Below are 27,875 nucleotides of genomic sequence, written 5' to 3'. Positions count from 1 at the left end.
GATGATTGTCTCAATGCGTTCCTGAAATATCATGTTCACGAGTGCAGGATGGAAGTTAGTGAACAAAAGCTCACTATCAATTTGAGAGAGATGAGGTGAAGAGACATACTGCACATTTTCAACGTTTATTATTAATTGGAACTTAATCAAATAATAACAACATAACAATGATAACACTCATTAGTTTACATAATCATACTTTTTCCACAAAGATTGCCATTACAGTGAATCCAAAAGTGAGTTTTAGTCTGACACGGGACATGGTCACAACTGACATTAAGTCTCATGTCATTACATTGGAGTAGCACTTACTAGTTGATATTTTTCATGTAAAAAAAATAAAAATAAAAGCAAAAGCAAATAAACTGTTCACTGAACATGTCTGTGTTACTTTTCTTTGGCAAGAACAGTTTTTAAAACATCTTGTGGGAGAAACACAAAATGGGTCTTTGACATTTCGAGGAGCAACAATCCTCTAAAGTAGAAAATGTACATTTTCAGAACAAGTTCAGCATTTCGCTTCTGTCCACTCAATCCCAGCTGTCTATAACAGGTGATGGTAAAGACGTCCCCTTTAATTCCTGGGCTGGAACAAGATCTTCACAGTCGCACATTAATAATCGGAGGCTATTGTAGAAGCGGCACAGGCACTTAAAAGACATCAACAACTGGCATACAATCTGGTACAATAGTCATGCAGTGATACAACTTGGCCAACATGACCCGTGAGGTAATAATTAACATACTGAAGAGCTGAATGAAGCGTGGTCTACATTGATCCTGCCGCTTTTGCAGCAAAAAGACCCCAGTTTTTAAAACGTTGAATACCCGTGCAACAGAAAGAAAAGGGAACCAACTTTAGCATCAGATTGTATATGTACAGTCTTATAGAAATATACACATCTACCAATTAGTCATCTTTTTCTACAGTGTTGGTTTGTCTTTAGCTATCGAGCTTGTCCACAGCTTTTGCGGGTGAAGGCAAAGCCATCCAGTTTGCATAAACACTATCATTGGCATATCTTGTAAAGACTGGATTAGTGGCATCATGTCTGTTGAGCGGTACCGGGCTCTTCTCAGGCCAGTTCGGGTATGACATGCCTAAAAATGAGAACATATCATTTTTCTGCACTCAGTGAAAGATAAACAGCGTGCAGACAGTAAGGCTCTCAAATCAAACTCTGTAGTGCCCGTCTCTGAAACAAGTCCGGATTTGACTCTCAGAGGTGTAGAGTTATGGCTTTGTATATGTTAGATGAAGTAAAATAGTAAATATTGTATTATTTATTGAGTTTTTTGTAATGTATCAAGGCTATAATGTTGCTCATGCCTCTATATTTAACCTATGGCTGCCTAACTGTAAAGAAGTGCAGATTAATGTCACCTGAGAGTTGTGTTCAAAAGCCTTACTGTTTCTCTGTTCAGCATTGTCAAATCATTAAAGATCAATAGCTAATATACATTAAAAAGTCAGGAAATTTAAGACAATCTGGAATTTAGAAAACACAGTGAGTGATTGATTCAGCAAGGACCTGTTTCAAATGTTACACACTGTTCCTTCCAATGCAAACAAATAACGAGACGATGACAATGGAGATGGGATGGAGTGAAAACTATCTACAAATGAAATGCAGACGAAGCATGAGAATGACGTGCCATATAAATAAGAATGGAGGCTATATTCAGTATTTACAAATGTATTACTTTTTGGTCAGCATTCATGTACATTAGAAGCAGGTCCAAGTCAAAACAAGAAAACTCAAGACACAAGATCTTCTTTTTTTTTTCACTGAGCCTCTCATTTACGATGAAATGGGAGATATGTCAGCATTAATCAGCGAAAGGCATGCCTAGATCACAGTCACGCACACTTGACTACGGAAAAAAAGCCAATCACAGCTTGCCAAAAAAGAGAGCTTGTGTTGTGTGTCCTGTTTCTAAAATCTAGTAAATGCATGGGAGATTCTACCATAGAGCTTGTTTTCAATCCATGTGGAGGGGAGGGTTCGAGGGAGAGGGGCGTTATTACAGTCCACTAGTGGTGTGTCCTCTTCAGAGAGGGCGTCATCGTACAGCAGGGCGTCGGCTGGCGTGGACGCCGCCAGGTCCAGGTAATCCTGACAAAAGCAGATGAAGGTGTGATTAGGCTGATTACTGAGGTGAGGAGTCACAGCACTCTAAAGCTGAGTGTGCTAATGGCTAAAGGTCAAATGTGCAATGCAGTGAAAGATCCTGAGTAAACGGGTCCAAAATTTACTCATATCACATCAAAGGAAGCTTCTTTTCTGATAACAGGGAAGAGCTAGCATGCTGTATTCTGGGATGTCTGCATTCCCCTGCCCTTGTATGTTCTATATTTAGCCTCACTTCAGCAGCAGGAGCTTGACTGGTATGCTCTGTGATTATGCTGCCCAAGGCCACATTTTAGGATTGCTTTTCAAACACTAATTATGGTATCTAAAGCGTTTGGGGAGAGTGACAGATCATACGCTGAGGCAGCGTAATGGAGCATGTGTGTATGTGACTCTAAACAGCACAATAACAGTACATGATGTCCCCCAGAAATGACATTCTGCTCATTTCTGGGGCCAGCTGCAGATCCAAAAAGGAGTGGAAAGCAAAAACTGCCAGATCTCAGTAATGCATCACTAAAGTTTTGTCAAAATTGCGCCAGTAATGCACGGAAAGAAGCTGATTAATAGCTTCCTCCCACTTCTTTCCTGTGGAGGAATATGAATAAGTTATTATAATGTATTGTATAGCTTCACCATACCCGACTTTTCACCATCATCTTTTCCAGTTCTTTGCTGATGTCTGCGAACGTCTGCCTCTTGTCTGGTTCTTGTTTCCAGCATCGAAGCATGAGGTTATACCTGCAGAGGGGGAAAGTTTTACAGTGGGTGAGAAGAGGTATCATTTCACACTCCCAGCGGTCATTTTCCATGACTGTCTTAAGGCGCTGGAAGGGAGTTATTGCACTCAGTGGAGATGACGAGATGCTCTTGTGTAACAGAGTGGGGCTCACATTTCCTCTGAGCAGTTTTCTGGTCGCTCCATTCTGTAGCCGGTTTTGAGCAGGTTAAAGAGGCGTTCAGGGGCGATACCTGGGTATGGATTTCCTCCCAGTGTCACTATCTCCCACAACAGCACACCAAAGGACCAGCTGGAAGAAAACACAGGAGCTCATAAGAATATTTCAATATACAGTAAACAGAATAATCTGCATAAGTGCTTAAAGAATTTGTTTAGCATTTTAGGAAACACTCATATATGCTAACTCCTGGCAAAAGAGCAAATAAGTGTATTTCCCAACATGACAAACAACCCAAAAAATGGCAAGAAATTAGTAAGAATTAACACAAAAATTACCTTAAAAGATTTTTTTTTTTTTTAAAAAAATGACAAAAAAAGAGAATTACCTGAAAAAAAAGTGCTGAAAATTGGAGAAAAAAAAACATTTTTTCCTGTAACATGATTTTAAATATAAAATAATAAATATGATTTTCTGGATTTTTTTCGCCTTTATTTTCTCTTTTTAAATGAATTAATTTTTAGGTAATTTTCTTGTTACCTTTTACTACATTCTTGCAATTTCTGGGACATTTCTTGCCAGGTTGCTCATTGCCTTTTCCCCATGTATTCAAAAAAAAAAAAAAAAAACAAGCCAATTTACTCAGGTTTCAAAGGGTTAAATAGTTTGTAGAAGGCGTCTGAATGCAGCACAAGAAAACAGGTTTGAAAGGGTTAAATTGTACTCACACGTCACTCTGTGTTGTGTAAATGTGATCAAACAAGGATTCTATTGCCATCCATTTAACAGGTATACGGCCCTGGAAAAAGTAGAGAGCTTGTTCATTTTTATTCAAAAGATTATTATTATTACTCCAAAATGAATTCTTTTCTGTCTCTTTTCTTTACCTTGCTCCTCTTAACGTACGAGTCCTCTTCATACACGTCTCTGGAGAGGCCAAAGTCTGAGATCTTCATCTTTCGCCCTTCAGCTACGAGGACATTTCGCGCTGCGAGGTCCCTGTGAACAAGCTGTTGGACAGAAATGCTCGTTTAAAGTGCCTTTTAGTGCTTACACAACCAATTGAAATTTCAAGTGCGTATAGTACACACGCTTTAAGTGGATAGAGTTATTACACTTCAACTGAAACTTTAACCACATTCGCCAACACACTTCAACTTCATTTAGCCCTTACACTGAAACTTAAGTTTGCTATTTTTTAACCTGTACCCTATCTTCCCATGTTTTTCTGCTTAAATGACTAATGGAGACAATTTTTTTTTCAAATTTGTCCAGTTTTGAGCGAAAGCCCTGCAGACAGCAGCAGTAAAACAGGCTGCAATGTAACCACTCGCTGCATGTTCACACTGTCAATATACAGCCACTAAAATTGCTTGTTTTTGCCACTGACAGGTTCAGATGATCATTTTTGTTAGACACTTGCCTAACAACATTAAGAAAAGAATCCCTGCAGAGATAGACTTTTTTGTTAAACAGGAAGATCGTTTTTGTTTGTTTGTGTTGTTTTGATTGTTAAAACAGTGAAATACCACATTTTATTTTGTTTCTGTCAACTCTGAATGAAGTGTGGTTTACTACGATATCATACCTGTTTATTTAAAGGGAGTTTGGTGGGTTTGGCAATGGGTTGCTTCTGGTTAAACAAAAGGGATGTTGCACTTTAACAAAAAGGTTGACTTCTGGAGATCCTTTCCATAATGTTGCTAGTCACTTAGAATAATAATCTGAGCCTGTCAGTGGCAAAAACAAGCACTTACAGTTGTGGATGTTAATTGATGCTGCAGACATGTCCAGGTTGGCTACATTGCAACCTGTCCCACTCAATACTGGGCCGATTTCAAAAACTGTTGTTCTCATTAGTCACTTAGACACAAAAAATGGGAAAATAGGGTTCAGGTAGAAAAATATCAAATTTACCCTTTTTAACTAATGTCTCTTCGCACTTCCATTTCTATTTTAGCTTCTTACAGTATTCTTTTTATTTTGCTGCAATTGCACTTTTTCAGGTTTTCAACTACTTCAAATGTTTCTGCAGCAAGTACACTTGCATGTTCTTAACAAAATTAAGGCTTTTCCACTTTGTCAAATACCTTCATTTCAGCCAGATATTGCATGCCTCTGGAGATCTGCCATGCAAAGGAGATCAGGTCGCCCATGGTGAGTGCCCTGTCATCTGGGTTCTCCAGGTAGCTGGAGTTTCGGTTGGCGTCCCTGCCCATGTAGCTCGGGCCAACTTTCCGACTCTCACGCAGGAAGTTACGGAGCGACCCATACTTGGCATACTCCACGATCAGATACAATGGACCTATTCAGAGAAATGTAGCACTTAGTCTCCATGTACAACACACACACACTGAGAGAGCACTGCAGGAGGAGTGAGGCCTTACCATCCTGGCTGCACGCTCCGTACATCTTTATGACGTGCGGATGGTTGACTTGCTTCAGTAAAGTGAATTCTGACAGCAGGTCACGCAGCTCACTGTGGGAGGCGTTTTCTGTCATGGAGGGGAAAAAAAGGGATTATAATGATGAAACCATTCATCTCTGCAGACATTCACTCCTCGTATATCAACATTTCCTCCTCAACTTGTCAGGTCTCGGGCTGGCTTGTCTTACCTTTAAGCATTTTCACAGCCACAGTGGTGTAACCGGCTTTTCCTTTCAGCCGGAATGCAGTTGCCTTGACAACTTTCCCAAATTCTCCTTCTCCTAAAGTCTTGCCCAGTACAAGGTTTTTACGCGGAAACTCCCACTTAGGATCCTCCTGTGAATCAAACATATAATATTTTTGACTTGGTTCAGCATACTATGATGAGGAAAAACGTCTGAGAGAAGCAGCTCACAGGTATTTTAAAGGTGTCCGTCTCGATGGATTCCTGCGAGCCTCGGCGTACGTTGTTAGCGGGGAAGCTGATGGGGTAAGCCTGAGCTGGCCGGCGGAAAGTCATCTCAGCAGAGGCGATCGGGGGCTTGGGCGAGTTCTTGTGGTAGCGGTGGATGAAGTAGGAGGACAGGAGGATGGAGACGATGAAGGAGAGGAGCAGAGCCGTGGCAATGATGGTCTTACACATGTCGTCACATATCGCCTCTGGAGGAGAGTGTGTTGCACAATGCTGTCATTTTTCAAGAAGGTAGCAATCCATTTCTGGTTTGCTCTTCAGAGGACATGAATAAGGACCCCTCGGAGATAATATTTCACTTAACAATCGACAATTTTGTGCAATTTATGTCAACTCACCCTCGACATCTTCCTTCTCGCAGAAGCATCTCTCAGAGTAGCAGTAGCAGGTTCCATAGCCAGCCTGGATCCCGTTCCTCAAGCCTCGTTCGTGACCTCCTGTAACACTTTCCTCTTCACAGACAGATAAACAGTCAGAACGTGCTTACCTGCAGATTTATAAACAAAATGTGCTCTTTAAATGTTTGCATGTGTCTCTTACTTGTACAGTCTTGCGGGCATATTAACGTGTCTTTGCTTTCAACTGCGTCACAAAAACTATCAGGACATGTCCGCAGGTCAGGGGAGCAAGTGGAGTAATTTTCAGATATTCCTGGAACATAAACACAAAGGAGGCAAATGCATAAGTGGGAAAACACTACCTGATGACAAACAGGTTTTAAAGTTTGCTCAGCTTGTCTTGATGTTGTATCTAAGCCCTCAACAGTGAAAAACATTGAAATTTAAACAACACTGTGGGGACATCCTTTAGCTGTCATGTGGTTTTGTCAGTGCTTGTTTAAAAAACTGAGACCACATTTTTCCATGACTTTTGTTGGTTTCTGATGCAAAAATGATGTTACTGGGAAGGATACACATGTCGGTTTGGGTCTTTTAATTTGTTCCATTACCACCATTATGGAAAACATGTTCTCACCAGAGACCATCACATTTGGTTCTAGTTAAATTACTCTGAGGTCTCAAAATTAATATGGACAAGATTCAGTGATGTTAAAATGCATTCATTGCAAAACGCAGCCTATAAATGTTAATTACAAGCGTTTGTTAAATGAAATGTACCTTTCTCAGTGCCTTGCCTCCACTGGCATCTCCCTGTTGTTGCCCCCAGGCCTCGGACAGACTCACAGTCTCCTCGCCGTCTGTTTTCTGCACAGGACAGGAACTGCTGGTTCTCCTGACTGGCCTTGGTCACTGTGCACAAGAGCCAAAAACAAAAACAAAAAATCTTTAAAAGACATTTGGGAGAAGGGGAAACTCTTGAAAAGAGTCTCCACATGTGTGTCTGCGGTTGTGCTGAATTAGTGAGGAAATAAAACACAAACTGTTTCCCAAATAGCAGCGAGTCATCACAAAGGAAGGAAAGGTCAACTAATTTCAGAACTTTTTGCCTCTAAACATGAACATCCTGCATGCATATTACTAATGTAGATTAAAGGGTAGGTTTAATAAGCTTTAGCTTCAGCCCACACCTTTTTGGTCTATGTATATTTTTTTGTTTGTTTTCCATTTTGTTATTCATTTTGACTTGATGCCTTGATGTTGTTATGCAAATTCTGGTGAAAATCATTAACAAGGACTGAAATAAATGTCATTACCATTACACAGATATTATGAGATGATGGGCCCCTGGGCACAAACATGTAAAAGCCCCACCAACTCACCTACAAAGGTGCAAAACACTTGCAAAACACACTGTTTCTTTGTGGTCATTTTGTTTCTTTTAATCATTTTAAATCTATTTACAGTCATTTTAATCTCTTTACAGTTGCTTTCCATCTATTTGTAGTCATTTTGTGTCTCTTTGTAATTGTTTTACCCCTTTTTTGTGGGCATTTTGTGAGTGTCTGTGCTTTTTTGCAGCTGTTTTACATCTCTCTTTGGACTTTTGTGTCCTTTTGTGGTCTTTTTGTGTCTGTTTTTTGTCACTGAGTATCACCTTATAGTCATTTGATGTCTCTTTGTGGTCACTTTAAGTCTTGGGGGAACATTTTGCAGGTGAAGGCCAGGTAGGATCCCCTGATACTTTGAAGCCCCTGGGCCTGCGCCCTATAGGCCCGTTCAGTAATCCATTCACACACAGAATAAATTATAATGTGAAGATCAAACGCTCTCTTTTTAAACCTCATGAACTGTAAAGTGAAGCTTGAGTGTAACAGTCTCACCGTCACTATCTAGTATGATGTGGATCTGTGTGCTGGTCTCCAGCTGTGTGTGCTCCTCCTGGGCTACAACAACATACTGCAGGTCCTGGCACTCGGGCCTGCGCAGAGCCTCTGAGTCATTCACATAGAGCAGCCCCCACATATCATCTGAGGCCTGGGTGATGCTTATGGCTGTGTAGCAGGACTGCACATCAGCAGACACGTTCTTATCTGCAACCTCGAGCCGGTATGTGACCCTGAAGCCATCAAACTGTTGGCAGTTTTCCACACAGACTCTGCCAACCTGACAGGAGTTGGAAGAAGAGATTGAAAATGTAAAAGATAGAAGTTAATTTAAGCGAAAGGATTGCAAAGTCTGCATACCTTTATAGGCCCCTGTATTAAAGAGATGAATTACTGTTATGTTTTTACTGAGCCAGCAGATGGCAGTCTCACAACATATGGCAGAGTGAGTCAACACTTTTGAAAGGAACACTTCATCCACAAAATGATCATTTGCATTTGTAAAAAACTTCCATACATGAGTGAAGCACCTGGGTAAGTGTGTGTGTTTGAACTGTGTCCATTAAGCAGACTTGAGGTGCATATGTTTACCCAGGTGTGCAACTCATCCATGTGTGAGACTGTTTTAGTAACACTTTGGTGAAAATGCATGTATTTGGGAAGTACTGAGCATATCACTGTATAAATGAGATTTAGATTATGCTGCACAAGCTGTGTGAGAGTTTGTAAACAGTTGTTTTGATATAGTTTGGCTGTTGTTAAACGTGGCCCACCTTTACTTCCTTTCATTAAGAATTTTCTCTGTTTTGGATTCTTCGTTTACATGAGGGCATGTAAGAAAATAACACTCCACAAATATTCCTTTAAGCAGCTGAAATGGCTTTGGTTTCTATGTAGTGGATAGAATTACCACTGAAATATTTCAGAGTTGAGTCTTACTACTGTACTACCTCAGTGGCATCAAGGCAGGTACTAAATCTATTGTACAGAAATGTCCGATTAGATAAAATGGTGTTACCCTCTGTTTTCTTTTAAGCATATTTCATCATTGAGGTTTTGTTTTAGCAAGCTTAAATCCTCAGATGGACATCTTAATCTTACATCTTAATGTTCAAACATAGAGGTGTGATGCATACAGATGTGGCTCATCCTGCAGAGAACCTTTGATGTGAGTTACTGTGCGTGCTAAAATGCCTGAAACTGAACTAATATTGTTTAAATTATTAGGAAACATTATTATTAAGTCAAGTCATTTTTATCTGTGGTCTTTAATAGCTTTTCTTGATCACGTCAAGTATTTGTTACCTCAGTGTATGTCAATGAGAAATATCTGTTGGATGATGGCATTTTGCATTTACACTTGCTGACTAAGTGCACGCATGGCTCCAGCAGATTTAGGCAAATCAAGTGGATATTTTCCAAAGTTATAACATCACACTGGATCAAGTACCTACTATTGTTTATTGTAAGCATGATTTTTTTTCTTTGTGTGCTATCCATCAGTTACAGCTCAACAAGATAATAGTCTATTGAAACACAGGTGGATTTTTTAACTAAAAAGTCTACCTTTGGGAGATGCTGCCTTGATTTGTATTTTGAGTGTTGACGCCTGATATCAGCTTGGCCTGAACTCGTGTTTGGACAGGATTTCATCGGCAGTTTGTTGAAGATGAACAGTTACAGCAACCAATAAATCTTTCAACGTACACATGGGCACATGAATAATTTTATAACTGACTTGAAAACATGTCTAGCTGTTCTTAAGAGAGAAGCAGAGTAAACAGAGTTACAGATGTGTATGATGACTGGTCATGAGTACCTGAGCATAAACAGAGGCTCTGCGAGTCAGTCTGAACATCTGCGTGATGTTGGCGAATTGGATCTGTACGGGTAAGATGGTAACGTTGAAGTGCAACTGCACTGTTCCCTCGAGACCGGGGTAGGTGGTGTCATTAACCAGGTAGTCCAGCTGCAAGGTGCGACTCTCAGTCACCAACAGGTTCCTCTTCAGGACAAGCTCTGAAAACGAGGGGGAAACATAAAACTGTAGATTTCTAACAGTGTTTATAAAAACAGATGATTTGTAGATGCCCCTGAATTACTTACGGTAATCATGGACAGTCTCTCGAATTCCTCCAATAGCTTTCTTTTCACTGAAGGTGCCTTTTATGTCAAATGTGTCTTTCATCCATGGGTCGTTATTGAGCAGAGTCCCCACATACTTATTATGAGTCTGGTCTATGGGATAGATTGGCGTTAAATCCCTGTCAAAGACGAATATGGCGCCAAAAGAGCCACCCTGTGGAGAAAAAAATGAAAAAAATGAGATATTGTGTCTTTAAAATAATCAAAACAGATCAGATTAGTTTTTTACTGGTCTCCTCACCTTTGTCCGATTGAAACTGATGACAATGTCCGCCGTGTCTGTTCCATTTACATACGGTGCATTGTCATCCTCATCATCGACAAACACATCCAGTGAAGTGTCCACCTTGGTGACGACCGTTTCTGTCCGGACTGTGCACACCAGCAGGAGTCTGTAGCACTCGCTCTCTTCTCGGTCCAACGGAGCCGTCACCACCAGCTCTGTGGTGTTCTCATTTACAGCAAACGGTGCCGGGGTATCTGTAGGCAAGACGAACAACCAAAACAAAATGTATATGTCTCTACAGCCATCGTCTGAATGGAATACACACAGAGTCAAAGTCAGCGATGGTATGAGTGTGACATAAAGCTAGATTTTAAAGGTAAAAACTGTTGCTTAACAGTTGCAACTGTGGCTAAAAGTAACAGTGATAGAATAATAGCATTTAGTTAGCAAATTACCATTTGTATATCAATTTGTCATGATAACAGTTTTTCTCACATGCCTGCATGGTGAACAAATAATCCAAAAATGGCAAACATCCTTGATGAATTAGAGGACAAGGAGTCAACAGCAATAATATGTCAAAACATCTGTTCACAAAATCTCATACAACTCATGCATTACCTTAATATTTACAGCATTTCTGCATAAACAGTGTTACGCAGAGAAAAGTAGCGCACCTGTGCAAGCACATGCAGTTGAGCTGCTGGTGTATTCCATTAGTTAGAGTTGAGTGAGAGGTTGAAAAATTATTGTTTTGATATAGTTTTGCATTTGTTAAACTTGGTCCCCTTTTACTTCAGTTCATCAAGGATTTTTCTGTTTTTGGATTCTTCATTCATCGCGGAGGCATGTTAGAAAACCAATTTTCCTCACAAATTCAACATAATATAGACAGAGAAATTTACATACCAATGATCATTTTGTCAGTTTATTTCACAAATCCACAACATGGGGTAAGTAACTGATAAAAAATGATCCTTTTGGTTGCAATGTATTCCTTTAACAGTACAAGTGAAGAAGATTCAGAAAGTCAGAAAGTGATCAGGATTGCATTAGCCGCTATAAGCTTCTGGTAATACCTCACCAACAAAGGCTGCAACTATAAAAATCCTACAGTGTATTAAAGTATGTAGAGTGTAAAATTCTGTGGCATCTAACGTAGCAGTTACAGAACTGAAACTCCTTTCATGTGTCAAGTGTGTAGAGCTATAGTTAGCTGATAGCTGATGTGTAAACGGAATAGGCTCTATCTACAGAGCTCTGGGCTACTGTAAAAACAACGTGGCATACTTTGTGGAGAAAAACTTGCTCCGTATGTAGATATAAAGGGCTCATTTTAAGGTAACAAAAAAACAACAATTTTTATATTCAGGTGACAAGAAACTAATGAAAACATTAAGAATATTATTTACCATTTCTGTCAATATATACCCCTAAATCCTACACACAGGACCTTTAAATTGAGCAATGGTGCATTTTCTTGCCAACACATTTAATCTTTTATTTGCAAGAAGAAAGGGGTGTTATTTCTTTCAAACTTGCATGTGTCTAACCTGATTCCACATTGTAAGAGATGGTGTAGTTGGGGCAGACGTTGAGTCTGGTGAGTCGTCGGAGTTGCCGAAGGGCCCCGGGGAACCTGTTCTCCATGATGTGGGGGTTAGAGGTATCTCTGTGTGGGAAGCACAGTTCCTTCACATCTGTCTGAGCACACTGAGGCATCGTGGCATTGACAAAGTCCAGGGTGATTCGTGGGGAGTTTCTGGGGCACAGGAGCTGCTTGGTGATGCCCGGTAACACCATGGCATGCAGGGACAACTTCTTCACGGACCATACGTTTTGATCTGATGGGACATGCAGCCACAACAAACAAGCTGTTTTAATCTCAGACAGTGCTCTTTTTGATGACTAAGCTCTTTTTTTGCCTGTATGCAATTACATTATCATCCTGAAGGGAGACCTGGACACAGAGCCAGAGCATTATTAGTATGCAAAGAGCGTAAACGTCAAGAAACTGATTTACTCTCATGTATAGGGGATACCTGGCACTGGGAGGAGACTGTACATTAACATTAAAATGCTCGCATCCAACTCACATGGCAAGGCAAAGTCGCTCTCCTCCAGGGTTTTGTTCAAGGACAGTATCCCAGTGTTGATGTCCAGGTTGAACCAGGAGCTGTGGGGGGGACGTCTGATGGTGCTAATCAAACACAGGTAGAAATGCGGCCGCTCGGTGTCACTGTCCAGCATGGCGTGGACCTGTAGGATTGGCGTCCCTGCCTGCTGGCCAACATACACCGTCTCAGTGTACTCATTCTGAGGGAAGTACAGTGCCGTTGCTCCTGCATAAAGAAGAAATAACCACATGTTAAAAAAAGGCAGCCAAGTGAATCACAGGGGAAAACAGTTATGTTGCCTTTAAGGAAAGCATTGTTGATATAATAAGGCCTGACAGTTCTGCTGAGTCTTATTACAGAGCAGGATAACAGCAGTTATCAGACATCTCTTTCTGGATATTTAACTGTGGGAACAAAACCCACTGACAATACCGTCTAGCCACTGAATGGAAATTAACACATACATGGAATATGACAGGTGGAGTTTTTTCCCTCCTCTGATACATCTTTCATCTCTCCTGGAGGCGGAAATTGAAAGGAGGGCTCAAATGACACTTATTCAGCTCTTTTAATGAATTTCTCATACGGTCAATAACATGTGGTTTCCGATTCTCCTTGTGCTCACCTTGAGAAGTTTAATTACACAGGATAACATGATATGCAGGAGAGATGAATCATTACCTGCCAGAGAAGAGTTTGGGGTGTGTGTGTGTGTGTGTGTGCACATGTGTCAGGGAAATCCATAAAGAGCTATAGCAGGCTGTGTGTTTTACAGGAAAATGGAGATGTGAGTGTTCCTCCTGTAATTATATCCCTGTTATGTTCCTCTTTGACGACTGTAGGCGACCATTTAGGGAACGCACTAATGTCATTAGCAGACAGCAAAACTAGATTTTCTATTTCTGTTGGTGCAGTTGAGGCCTCGGCTCTGGTTTCAGACATTGATTTAATTTTGCGGGGGTTGGATGACAGGAGGCCAAGCTGATGGATAAAATGTGGCCGTCCTTCCTGAAGGATGGAGATACACTCTGCGGGGCCGCAGCCCTTTTGATTAAAAGCGTTCCTGAGACAAAAACAAACAGCAGGCCACTTGTTTGTTAATCCTGCTGGTATGGTGGGAGTCTGTTTCATGACTCACATTTTAGGGATGATTTTCCATTTGCTAAATCTATCACAGCCAAAATGGAACCATCCATGCTCATGCTTAAAAATATATCCTTGAGCCTTATCTGGCTTAGGTTTGCTGCCCTTTTTTTTTATAACAGATCTGATTATGGTTTCTTTTTTTTTTAAATTTATTTTTATTTTTCTCACATTTCAAACAGTACAATTCCCCTATCTTGATTGCATAATACCTCAACATAATAAAATATCTTTGACAATATACTGGAAAAGACAACATAGGCAAAAGATTGATTCTTGAGGATTAAAAATATTGTAATAATGATACAACAGACAATATAAATTATCTTCACATTCTTACATAAAAAGCAAGCACTGGAATATTTCACACAACATTTTTTTATGTTTCATGTAACAATTATTTCTAAGGGACAGTGCAAGACCTTGCAGAATCAGAACGCTGGGCAAGCTTCTTTTATTTTATATATTTCTCTTATATTTATTATATATATTAGGCTACAAGCAGGAACAAAAACTAATTAGAAATTAACACAAAAAACAGTAATAAATATTAAACATGAATGTTAAGATGAATGAATGTTAACATAAATGATTAAGGATGCAGTATGTAAAATTTGTAAATTTTAACCAATTTGTTTTTTTCTTTATTTGTACTGTGCCCTGTATGATCTGCCTTTCCGTTTTTTTTTTTTTTACTTAAATGCTCTCCACATACACCTCCCGCCACCAAACCCTTCAATGCTCTAGCATTTTTTTAATTGATAAAAAAAAGAGGTGGGGAGGGGGATTGTGACATCCCCCTCTGGGTAGCTCCTTAGACAGCTGCCTATGTTGCCTTATGAGAAGATCCGCCCCTGCTGCGGTACTTCACTATTTTGGACAAACCTGAAAACCCATCCCAGAAAACAGATGTTATGGATGTGGTATTTACCCACAACAAACAATGAAGTTAATTAAATTGGCTGTGCTTGTTTCCGAGTTGCACAACACAGGAATCCATTCAAAGTGAAGGTGTAGATTTCAAACCAGAGCAAAGGAGCATGAAAAAAGAAAGGTAATCTTAAGTTTCCTCTTAAGTGAAACAACATTTTTTCAACAACCACCTGAGGTCATCTGATACCTCTGTGCCTAAATAGAAGCCAGTTTGGGCTCAAAAACTTGTAGTTTTTCGAATGTAATACAATGGTAGTGTTGTAAGACCTTAGGAAGCAGAAACACAATGGTTCAACACGGATGTACGGCCTTACTATAGCTGCACGGTATAGAACACAATAAATGTTAGAATATTACTCTCTATAACAGGAAATAATTCATATAAGGGAGTTACATGAACAAAATAACTCAGATGGTTTTATGTGACAACATACAGGAAGTAAAATGCAAGAAATTCATGCAATCTCACTTTAGGTCTCCAACTATGTACTTAAAATGACCATTAGAGGGAGCCATTATCTCACAGACAGAGGTCCTAAAAGAGCGGAAAACTGCATCTTAATCATTACCATGATCCATTATTAGAATGATGCCTGTATTAATTTGATAAGATGCTAAAGATCCTGGATTAAATTGTCTTTACAAGCCAGGAAAAAATCTCCTTTCTGCAGCCCTTTATTATATAAATAAAGACAATTAATTTAATCTACAGATATCTCACACATGACACCAACATGAATCAAACAAAGCAGACGACAGCAAGCTCCACAAATAAAACCAACGGGTCCAACGTGTTAACCAGTGGGAGCTGAATGCATTTATGAATGCTGGTCTTGGCTCGAAGCCACGGCGGCTGGACCCCACGCAACACAATTTGTTTATATCATTCAAAATTCAATTTCTTTCCAGGACTGAAGCCAACAGAAAGCAAGCAGTTTATATCAAAACTAATTAATTGAATGGATCAAACAGGCCTCTCTTAGCAAATGGCATCTTTGGTTTGTGAAGCCATGATGATGATTTTCCAAAAGCGTGACTCATTAGCTCCCATAAGTCATGCACACGAATGTCGGAAATACACATAGTGATGACATTTCACCTCTCATGATGAGTTATGATTTTAAAAATAAGAAATGCAACACTGTTTAAAAAATATATATACTGTCTTCAGATTTTGACATAAATGAGGACAATAAGCTGTTTTTGGAGCAGCCTCGACCTCCCATAACTCAGAGTGTGTAAACATTACCACCATAAGCAGACCTTTTTACAGCCCTCAAACACCTATAAAACTGATGCTAAGCTGCCATATACAGTGTCATTTCTTCAAAAGCCAGAGTAAGTAATTTTGCAAACAAAGCCCATGTTTGAACAGGAGGACTCTTGTAGCAAAGCATGTTTACAATAGATATCATGTACTGCTGAGTGGATAGTGAAATTGAACTTGCTTGAAAAAAGCAAAAACACTGAAAAAAAAACAACCCTCATCTGCACACGTATTCCTTTGATGACAGCGGCTTTCTTGAGTTAATTATGGCCTGTGTCAGTTTTGTCTCATATTTTAACCGCGGAAGGACAAAAAGGACATCATCACAAAATCTGAGACCATGTGCTCAGTCAGCCATAGACCACCACAGTGTGTCTAGGACTGGAGAGGGCTGATAGGGTGGGACGCCCTCTCCGTCGTCCCAGACAAAGACAGGAACTCAATTAGCTCAATGCGTGCTTCGGCTGGAAGATTTACCAGCTATGAGCTCATGTGTTAGACACAGGCTGCCTGAACATCCCTCTAAGTCTCAATGAAACAAAACGTGGATCTCCCACCCAGACGTCCTCACTTGTCAACAGCATGGCAGATGAGGAAAAGTGTCCCGGCTGCCGTATGATTCATTCTCTAACTAATCTTGACTATAGCTGTTGCCGTCTGGAATCAGCCTGGCGCCCTTTCTCTCCCAAGGTCAACGTGAGCTGCATCTGTCCCTGCAAACGACCCCATTGGACAGGCTGTGTTTCTGGCATCAGACCAATCAATAACCATACTAATCAACAGTGATGCTGATTGTTTTCCACTGATGAGACTGACGGGGAGAAAGGCTGCATGAGTGCAATCATCTCTGCTGCACGTAATACAGACCCACGTGTTTAGCTGCACGGCCACAGAAATATTACATCTGCTGCATGGGTTTCATTTCACAGCCACATCAATATAGACATTTTTAAATAATCCATCATCTATTACAAAGTAGCTGCAGCCAGCAGCATTAAGGAGCATACGCTCGCTTATATCATGGTGATATAAATACAATAACTTTCATAATTACTCTGAAATCATGATGACTCTGCTTCCACAGATGTAACAGTTATGGGATTCAATTAACTAAAAAGCTGCACATTGAGCTATAATTCCACTTATGAAAGCTATTATTGATCATAATGTTTGGAAATCTCTCCCTCTTGGTTTCCTGTGCCAGTACGCCTGATTGCTTCATCATATCATACTGGAACCAGAACCTGGATTTAATATAGTCCTGATTGTGATGCTTTCAGTCTCAAAACAATGAGGCATAATGAGGAGAGGAATTCATTTCCTGTTATGATGACACAGTCATCAAACTTTTCATCACAGTAATACAATATCTGATCTCAGTTTGGAGGGGGGGAGTCAGGCTCCAGGTAGATTACTCAGTTTACCATGATGCATACCGTAACATAATAATCAATTACACCATAATGTAATCCAATTAGCCCTCAGAGAATACAAGAGCCGAGATCCAATGAACCATGTTCATCAGTCATCAAGGAATCTAATAGAGGATCTCCTCAGGGGTTAGCTGTGACTACAAATTCAGTTTAAGAATTCCTGTGGGAGTGACAGTGGCATTAAAAATTGAACACGTGGTCCATCATAGAGCTCCAGACTGAATCTGACGCAGGAGTCATTAGACTGCTTTGATAAAACATCCCTATCCAAATCACGGCGGCGGTAAAAAGCCATCAGATTAACTGACGTGTACACAGAGACAAAGACATTAGCTGCCTGTGGCAAAATACAGAAATTCAATTTTTATTTGCATAAATAGTTCCCCACTGAAAGCCTCATAAAGGTTTCAGCTCAATAGATGACTTAACTTTGAAAATCCAGGACTTTGACCAATCTTTACTTTTTGAATGTTTTATTTTTATATTGTCCCACTAACAGCATCCAGATTGAAATAAGCTATAAAACCATCGCCAAAAGGAACAGACCCTTTGCAATTTACAAAGCTCATGCTAATGCCTTAGTGAGGTTGTAGCCTACTCTTGCACGACAATGCTATGTGCCAAATGCTAACATGAACCACCATGACAATGCCAGCTGTGATGTTTAGCAGGATTAATACATACCATATCTACTATCATACTGGTAGTTTAGTGTGTTAGCATGCTAACATTTGCTAATTAGCACTAAGAACCAAGTACAGCTGTCATTGGGGCTGTCATTAGTTTTGCGGTATTTGGTTGCAAACCAAAGTATTAGACTAGCAATGGGAAAAGCACTTCTTTTCAGAGTACTGAACTACTTGAATCCATTCATTGAAAAAATTTTAAAAATGTGTTCACTGAATCGTTGAACAGAGCTTGGACTGTGTAATCCCACTCAATGAACTAAAACACAGCAAAACATTCAGTTCAGCTAACTAACTAGGGAATAAGTCACAGAAAATGTGATCGCTTACTCGATGAATCCCTGCACATCCCTGCACGCCTGCTCGCAGCTGAACTGAAGACTGACTCTTTTTCCATTCAAAGCTACCGTTGGTTTTTTAAACATGGCGATAGACTGCTTTCCCGCTGCCCATAGACCAGAACCATCTGCAGTAGCTGAGTATGCTTTTCTGTTTTGTTTTTTTCTTTCTGGTATGTCATGTCTCATGTCACAGAGAGGCCGGTAAACAGAAGAAAGTAGTATGGAGGCCAGTGTGAGTGGAAGCCAATGTGAGTGTTATGATGGTTACATCTTTTTTTAATCTCTTACTTGTTCAGTTTCTCAAACTTGATGCAGACATAATTTTGAATGATGTCCAAGTGCTGCTTAGACAGAGACTGATGCTTTTTTTTGTGGCTGCCAAAGATGCTAAAATAAGTTTGTCCACCCAGGTATCTTATTTCCATCGTTGCCAATCGGAGCTGATTGGAGCTAGAGCTGATAATGACCTATGACTTCTGCAGAGTCATTTGTCCTGGGCATGGAATACTGATTGTAATCTTTGCCATTAAATACAAAAGCCAGATGTTTGCGAGTGTTCGTCGGCTTTTTTATCGAGTGGAAAAGGGGCTTGAGTGAGAGCTCAGCTGAGCTGAGAAATGAACAGATCGTTTCAGGATGTGATTCAGTTCAGTTCGTTCACCAAAAAGATTTGTTCTTTTGAACGAAACGTTTGTGAACGACACAACTCTGTGTTGGTCAAGAAACACAAATGTTGATCTGACATTATGATGATGTTAAATAAACAGTTTGTGGATCACTGTCATTAGAAGTCATCTTCTGGGGATCAAAAAAGTCTGTCCAAAATGTAACAGAAGCCCAACCGATAGTTGTTGACAGGCACATCACGCTAGCATGGCTAAAAGCAAGCATTCATAAGTATAGACCACCTTACACGTTGGTCATATTAAACTATTGTCACTGTATCAAGGGGTCAGTCACACTAAGGAAATAAACACTTAAAGTATCTAATATATTTAATATAAAATGTATTCCACATTATGTACTATGTGTAGCAATATATCATTATTAAATCTTTATCAATTTAATACTGAGATATCATTTAGTATCTAAACTAAAAAAAAGAAAAAACAGTTGAGATGACCAGTATTTTCAGCCTCTCCTGCTTGTAATATGGTGCGTCATCACATCAGGTTTCACAGTGAATCTGATGGATTACAGTATGGAAAGAAAGGGAGGGCGGCTGCTGGATGAGCATGGAGGACGCTGATCTTTCAGCACAAATGGAAGTCAAGCTCCCAGAGTTTCTGGCACTGGCAGGTGGAGGAAGGAGCGCCGGCGGAAAAACAATTTCCAACATGTTTACCTACTCAAGTAAAGTGAGGGAGCAAACAAATGGACACAGGGTGCGGCTGGAGAAGGGGGGTAAATTCTCTTTTTGATAAGAAGCAACAGGATTTAAAATGAGGCATGAATTTTGAAAAAAAAAAAAAAAAGGTAAATCTGTAGAGTGCTGCAGGAATGAGTCCTAAAACACAGAAATAAGTTCTTGCACCTCCATTTCTCAAAGTCAATAGGTTCTTTTGAATGATTTTTTTTGGTTAGATGCCTGAAATTAGGTCACAAGCTTAAGAGACTTTTAGGATTTGTTCAGTGATATAAAATATGTCGATAAATACACCAATCATAAATTTTGAAGCTTAAACGTGTCTTTAAAAAGGCGGCTACTGACAAGTAGCTGAATGGGACCATTGCCTCATTGTGGTGGCAACACAGAGGTCATGTGACCATATGTGAGCTTTTTATTTTTTGCAGCTGCACTTACACCTCAAAAGCATAAAAGTGGTGTGAGTTTATTTTCTATAATATCCCAAAATTCAATGGGGAAATCCCTTTAGCTTTTTGTCAAGGGACCCACTGTGACTCTAACTTCTGGGTTGGCCTACAAAAAAAAAAAAAGCAAAATATTACGTTCACCAACATGCAATTCTGCAGTGTCACACGGCCATGTGGAATCAAATGAGCTGAGTTCGCTCTTTTGTATCGTTCATTGTTGTAAATGATGGGTCAAACACTACGCGCGCCGCTGGGCGACTGGAAAATAACTTGTCAAGGCCCATGTGAAACGAGAGGACTAAATGCCCCGAGGGCGAAATTTCAATCAATGTCTCCTTGTCCTTTCACCACAGCAAATTAGATTCTACCCATGCATGAGAGGGAAGTGTGACCCTGAACTGACTAGAGGATCAGGCAGAGAGCTTTGACAGGTAGGAGCAGCATCCATGCAGCGCCAGCAGCAGCAGAAGCAACAGTCCACAGTTAGACGATGACACAAGACTCTCAGCTATGGAAGTAGGAACCTGATGTACCTAAATTAAAAAAAAAAAAAAAACACTGGTTCAGTTTCTTCAAAACCTAATGAGATGATGCATTTTTGCCAACATTTTAGTGATTAGAAATTGCAAGTGCTGGCAAAAGGAGGAGCTGTAATAACTGGAAGTAAAAATTACAAACTTTGAAAGCCTAAAACTGCTGCCTCACCGCTCTGATTCTGTTCTGATCAAGTCTGGACGGATGATGCAACGTTTTACTGACTTTCCCTATACGTATATAGACACCACGGCATTCATTAGCTTCATTTTTGATTTCCCTGTAAAAGCGCCAGTAATTTTCATTTGGTTTTTTTTTGTCATTTATAGCATCATTGTCCTTTCAAAGACTGGGAGAATTGGGGTGAGATAGAAGGAGGGAGGCTGAGATTTAAAAGCAAAACAAAAAAAACCCAACAACAACAATGAATAAAAAACATCCAAAATATACCCCTGGTGCCAGTGTCACAGACAAGTCATCGAATGATTTCTTTTTCAGAGAGACACAAACAGAAGCAACGCTGTTCACACAATTTAATATAAAAGATAAAGTCTGCAACAAACAACTCGTATCATGATGTTTTCCAATTATCCTAAAAGAGACGTAGTGACAGCAAGAGCAGAAAACTGACAAGATTTATGATGCATCCATAGGCAGCACAAGACAGAAGCTTTACTAAATCATATAATATAATAAGGAGCTAAATCAAATAGCAGTATGTATCAAATGAGATTTATTGGTCTGGTCCTTCTCAAAAGGAAACTGATGAAAATGATCATTCTAATGCAAGAAGGAGGAGGAGGAGGAGGAGGAGCAGCTAAAGAGGCTGCAAACAGCGCTTCCTCTGGGACAGCGGGGTCATCACTGGAGATTACCACTTGGTTAAGGTTTCTAAGGTCACAGGGCAAAGCAGGGTCAAAGCTACAGTAGCAAGGTCAACGGTGGAGGAAAAACCGATCGATGCTTTTACGTGAAAACATCTGTGCCTCTTTATGGGGAAGTGATGGATTACACAGAAGTGTCTGTTAAGAGCATTTGGTTAATTACAATAAAGAGTTTCACCAGGTTAAATCATGAACCGTACTATTGAGTTTCAACTCTGATGTTTTTACATCTGCAGCTACCAGTCCACAAGCCCTCATTGTTTCTCTAAACTAGTCATGAGATCTCATCAGCCGGCCGCCATTATACTTCTTCCTGACATCAAACTGATGATGACTGACTGACCAAAAGATTTCAGTGCTTGCCAGACACCCAAACTTCAACTATCTCCAAAATCTCTAACTTCATCAGCAAAGAGCTACCTTTAATTCACTTTGATTTATTTCTTGAGCCGCTTTACTTATTCTACTTAACTCTGGAAGTGCAGGGCGACGCTGCCACATTTAAAAGTGCTGATTACTCTTATAGTGAACGCTGATTGCCAATTTTCCTTAGTTTGATTACCTCAGCAAGAAACACTAAACTAATGAGTTACCTGTAACTTGGAACAGTGATAATGAGAATTAAACACTTTTAATTTCTACAATCTAAGAATTCTTTAGATTTAAACAAAACGTAAATGCGATTAGGTGATATAAAAAGAGCATCACAACATAATTAGATGACTTAAATGATGAGCATTGGCATTTTTATAAAGCCAGTTTGGTGATTTCTGAACTTTTGAAGAAGTGTAGAGGGTAAAGAGAGATCAACAATACATCCTCAAGCATGAAACCAAACCATAAGCTTCAACATATACAGCAAAAATCAATCTGATGTGTCATTCTGAGGGCAGTTAACGTCCGTCGTGCAATCTGAGCGCTGTGTGCACTTGTACAACAGGCGATATACTTTCCTAAAGAAAACAAACAGCCAGTGTTTGCCCAGAGATAGGAGCAGCTGCTGCACACCTGCCTGCAGCTCGCTTCTTCTCCTCCTCTGAACAGAGTGTGGGTCTTTTGTTGCAACAAACAGGCAGGTGAGCGGCGCCGCGTTTACGTATGGGTGTAGATTTCAGCACCCGTTTAATTACCATCATGTCCTTGACACATGAAATTGAACTGGACCAACTGTGTTCATCTATAAATACCAGGAGAAACGCTCAGTGAACATACATGCAGGCCAAACCAGAGATGTGGATGCATGTAGGGTGTGTGTGTGTGTGTGTGTGTGTGTGTGTGTGTGTGTGTGTGTGTGATGGGAGCATCTCTCAGCCCCTATGCACTGAGACTATCTGTCACAATGAAAAATAAGCAAGGAGCATTACATAAAACTGTGGCACCTTAAAATTTTCATTAATCATTGTAACAACACTACATAAAACTGCTTCCAAGGGCGATTACGTAGGCCTGTAGTTTATTGTAAGACCACTTTTGCAAGCTGACCCAGCTACATGGAAATTAACACCCTTTTCACATCTCAGTTCCACTAAAAGACTGCTGACGATGATCTAATTTTTACATCCCTGATGAAAGCGCTGATAGTAACCTCTGTTAAAACTAAGTCCAAAAAAAATGTAGGAATTCAAAACAATGGCCTATCTTTGTCCAAGCATCACACACTGAGATTTGCACACTCCTGAGCCATGAGAGACACTTTAAATATAGCTGGCATGGCAGGACAGTGTTGGTACAGTTGGGCTGTGGGGATTGTGAATGGGATTATAATATTATGATATACGGCTGTATTCATTTGAGTCTAGGTTCCAGTGTGCCATACCACGCATAACAACCAGCACACAATGCAAGTATCACTTTCTGCAGCATGAAACAGTGCTGGCATTGTGTTCGTGCCATTTCAGATAGTTCTTGGAAAAAAGCCTTAAAACTGCTCTCCAAAATGTTGCAATTTAGCAAAGCAATTTAGCTTTACACATGAGCAGCCAATTTCATGTGGATCTGTCAGACTTCAGGTCCACTGGCTCTGTTTGTAGAAATCTTTTTTCTCTCTGTATTTCTCTTCATGTTTTTTTTTTTCGCTCTCTCTGTGACAGTCAGTTTTGCAGAGAATCATAAATTTTGTGAATTTGAAGTGCATCCAAAATCAAAACATATTTTAGTCCCTGCTGTGCTCATACAAAAAAAGCCTTTATGACTGACAGACAGGAGAGATGAAGATGCTTTAAACAAAAAATGATGCTGTCAGATTAATAGATAATGTCTCAAACAGGGCAAAGGATAAGAAAACAGTGTTTTCTCTTCTGAATTAACATTTAAGACTTCACTTTTTTTCTTCTTTTTTTCATAAATATCTTTGTTGTTGTTTTAAAATAAGGCACTTGGAAACACACTTTAGTGCAACATGAATTTGAAATAGTTTCCAACCTCATCTCCAGCATGTGTAACAATAAAACTGATGATGAGCCTTACCTTGAAGCAGCAGCAGCACCACAACGACGTTTCCCCGAGAGAAACCACAACTTGAGCCCATCTTTGCGAACCATAAGTGAAAGTTTCTGAATGAAAATAAGATTGGGAAAAAAAGTTCCTTTGAGCGACGAATCGAAAGCAAAAAACAAATAGATAAAAGAAATAAATTCGTTGTATAAACCAGCGTGCGTCCTGTGCGCGCGGCTCCGGGCAGCCAGATGAAATCCTCAGTGTCCCATAGACGGGCTGCAGTGTGCGGCTCCGCTGGCTGCTGCTGCGCTCACTGGCTGACTGGCTGACTGGTCAGGGGGAGGAGGCTCTCACTGCTTCACTACTCGGTGCCCCGCTGCTTCCGCAGCAGCAGGCAGCACAGCATCTACAGGAAATTTAAGAGCATAATTTAACAGCAGGTCAGTCACCTCATTAACACTCTGCGGGTAAAAAATTATTAACAATTATCATTAAATGCGTAATGGTGCATTTTAAACGCACAGGCACTGCTTTTAAAAAGGGTATCAGGTGTGTTCATTTGCTTCATTATGACAGACTTGTGATCATTTATGTAGGGATCTTATTTTGAAATCATTATTATTTCACATCTAACAACACCAGTGATACTTACATATTTACCTCAGTGGATTCAAACGTTTTTAAAAGGTGTCATTTAAGAGCAAGGTTTCAGCCAGTGACCCAGCATTACATGAACGCATGCCAATGGGGAGGTAGTAGGGTTTTTTTTTTTGGGGGGGGGCTAAATGATGAACTATTTCACTGCTGAGCTGCAGCCCAAAACACCAAATGGCAGGGCCGCATCTATGAAGTCAACACTTGGGGTGACCCAAATCTTGGGGCCCCCACCCCCCAAAAAATCAAAAACTTGAAAACCCATGTACTACTATTTTATTTATTTATTTAATTATCATTAACAACTGCACTTATACAATGCACTGTGCGAATATGAAATAAATGAAAGTTACTACTGTCTACATAAATCACAAATGCAGTGGCATATAAATGATTGACAATTGGCCTAACCTTATTCGTACATTGGTGAATGGTTGCCTGTTGTAGAAAAGCTTGTTTTTTGATCATTTTTAATACATATAGGGGGGTACATTTATATCATTTTTGAATATTGGTAGGATTTGTCCTCCCCAATATAATTATGGTTACTTCCCTGCCATATGGATTAACCATTTGAAACCAGGAGTGACATCACTTTTCTTGTGCTGCTTTCAAAAGCCTTTCACTTGTGTTTAAATCTTTGAACCTGGTGGAACTTTGGTCTGATTTCTTTCAAAAAAGTGTAGGTTTAAAAAATCATTTTTGAAAAAGCGAGGGGAAAATATTTTTATAATTATCATAATTACATATTTAAAATTATATTAGAGAATTATTTGATTTTTTTTAGCATTATTTAAAAGTCTTGTTTGCCTTTTGCCTTTTTTTGTTGAACACTGCCCTCCTCCAATGTGCTCAGGTTTCAAAGGGTTAATAACACTTCACTACTGACTAGCAGATAGTGTCCATCTGCTAATGATTTACACTTAAAGTGCCAGTTTTAAGAAACTAATCGGCTAACTGCAGTAAGACCAGCTGTGTGACCACAGAGTGTGACAACTGTGGTCACACTCTGTGGGACCCTTTCTCCTCTCAGGTCCTGAGCGAATGTCTGAGGCTAAAGGCTGTCGTTCAGTTGAGGGATCTCTGTGTGACTGCATGGTGTGGAGTGATGCACTGCTGCAGCCTCGGGGCAGGACACCAGTCACTCACACAGCAATCGCTCTCCAATCAATGTCTCTGCATGGAGCAAAAACACGGGAGCTTGCTCAGCAGCAGAGGGGACAGCAGGGCTTCACAGGAGCCACAACAACTTTACCAACTGAAACAAACCATTGCTATTATCATTTCACCTGCTGTCTTCTGTGTACTTAATTTGTCCTATTTGTATTAACTATGCTCTATATACAAAAGAAAATACTAGAGGAAACCATAGACAACATCTATGTATAAAGACGAAGAGAACTTCATGAGAAATCAGCAGGAAGTTAAAGAAAGATCTGGTGTCAGTAATGTGTATGCTTACATGATTAATTTGAGTTATGCTAACTTGAGACCTGTTGTTATACAGAGAATGCATGTTGAAGACCTACTACTATCCAGATTAGCTATTATATATTCAGCTCTTAGGAAAGTCTCAGCCACACAACACTGACTGAACTTTCACCACTTCAACCTCTACCTGAAACTCAGTGGCACTGAAACTTTGGGCCCCTGGGCCTGTGCCCAATCGGCACATCCAGTAATCCATCCACGCTGAAAAAGTTATTGCTTAGTATCTTCCAAGGAAAGCCTGAAATCTTCAGAATCTTCCAGATATCATGTTGTCTTCAAATATAAAATTGATGTAAATACATGCAGATACTCAAATGTTCACTTGCACTATAGAGGAGGATGAAGGTAATGCTGCTGGCTGTATCGAGGGACAGTGTGGGGGTTATTATGTGATATAAGAAGCTGAGTGGTCTGAATGAGAACATTGTATCTTGGATAAAGTTTCCATATGATAGACTATAGGTATCCTGAGACATACGCTCATTGAGAATCAATAAACACAAGGAAATGTTGTGGTGTAGTCATGCTATGTGGAACCACAATGCTATATTATGGGCATTTTCTTCCAATATTCTGTGGCATGGGTTCAGCAGAAATTCAATCTGAAACATAAGCAGAATATTCCTTATCTTGGCAGTCTAGACATTTGTATTTGACCCTTTTGATCTTCATCAACAGCTCCTTGTGATATTTCGAAAGGCTTTTTGAGCTCATTGTGCTGTTGTAGTTCCCGTAAGCTGCTCTGAATGAGTCAGCTAAACGCTTATGTTTAAATACAACGCTTCATAATTGCACAAAAGATATCTTTAGACCTCTGTGGTGAGTCTGTATTGATTTCATTTTCATCTCAAGAAGATGCAGCTATGCGTTTCCATTGCTGGCACGGTAGTTTGGGGAAAGCAATTATGGACTTGAGTCCTGTTCAAGAAGACAGGATGCACCTACAGGGATTCAAACAACAACTTCTGTTCATAAGACAATTACCAAAACCACTACACCATATTACGCAATGTTATTACGGCTACTGAGCAGTAATGTGATTTCACTGTGGAGGAAGAGCACGATGCTGTTTCATTTCATTAGCTAGATGGTCGTTTCATGATGTACACACCACCTGACCTGATGCTGAGGGCACACTGTTCAATACAGTCATGTATACATTCTACAGAAAGTGTCAATAAATCAATTGTCAACCATGTAGAAATATTATAATCCAAATGTAAAAACGAACTGTTTCAGCATGTGATTAGCTTCATGTGTTAAATATGTAAAACATGTAACAGGCTCAGGCTCTTTGAGGCTCGTCATTGTTCTCTGATGAATTGGATTTGTGTAATTTCCCTGATTTCCTCATACAATGAGTGCAAGAGGTGTCGGTCCCATTACCGACACTCCTTTGTGAGCTGCGCATCTTGACCCCTATTAAAGTACTGTCACTCGGACAGCAGATGGTATCCACGCACACACACACAGAAGGAGGAGGAGTGGCCATGGCAACAGACTCATAATAGCGGGCCTGGTGTGTTGTGGAATCACTCGGCCTAATTTGTTAAGTACCACCTTAGTATATTTGATTTAATCAGTCTATTCAGTGCACAAAACAAGTGGCATCAAA

The 27,875-nt window shown here is 40.0% G+C and overlaps 1 protein-coding gene across 1 annotated transcript; it reads right to left on the bottom strand.

Annotated features, from left to right (window-relative positions):
- Positions 1–453: 453 nt before the first annotated feature.
- On the bottom strand, positions 454–24,206 carry ret (ret proto-oncogene receptor tyrosine kinase). Its single transcript, XM_042502408.1, has 20 exons — positions 24,146–24,206; positions 12,623–12,868; positions 12,080–12,370; positions 10,542–10,780; positions 10,262–10,454; positions 9,975–10,174; positions 8,153–8,435; positions 7,050–7,181; positions 6,472–6,582; positions 6,270–6,383; positions 5,875–6,119; positions 5,648–5,795; positions 5,419–5,526; positions 5,122–5,336; positions 3,919–4,041; positions 3,760–3,830; positions 3,026–3,163; positions 2,774–2,873; positions 1,970–2,117; positions 454–1,101 (listed from the first exon to the last, which is right to left on the bottom strand). Exons 1-20 carry the CDS (start codon positions 24,204–24,206, stop codon positions 944–946), a joined length of 3,324 nt encoding a protein of 1,107 aa, XP_042358342.1. The 3' UTR covers positions 454–943.
- Between the last annotated feature and the right edge of the window lie 3,669 nt (positions 24,207–27,875).

The sequence above is a fragment of the Plectropomus leopardus genome, chromosome 15 (genome assembly GCF_008729295.1).
Source record: "Plectropomus leopardus isolate mb chromosome 15, YSFRI_Pleo_2.0, whole genome shotgun sequence".
Taxonomy (NCBI): domain Eukaryota; kingdom Metazoa; phylum Chordata; class Actinopteri; order Perciformes; family Serranidae; genus Plectropomus; species Plectropomus leopardus.
Note: the sequence above shows the minus strand (reverse complement) of the source record. Positions and strands in the feature narration are given on the sequence as shown.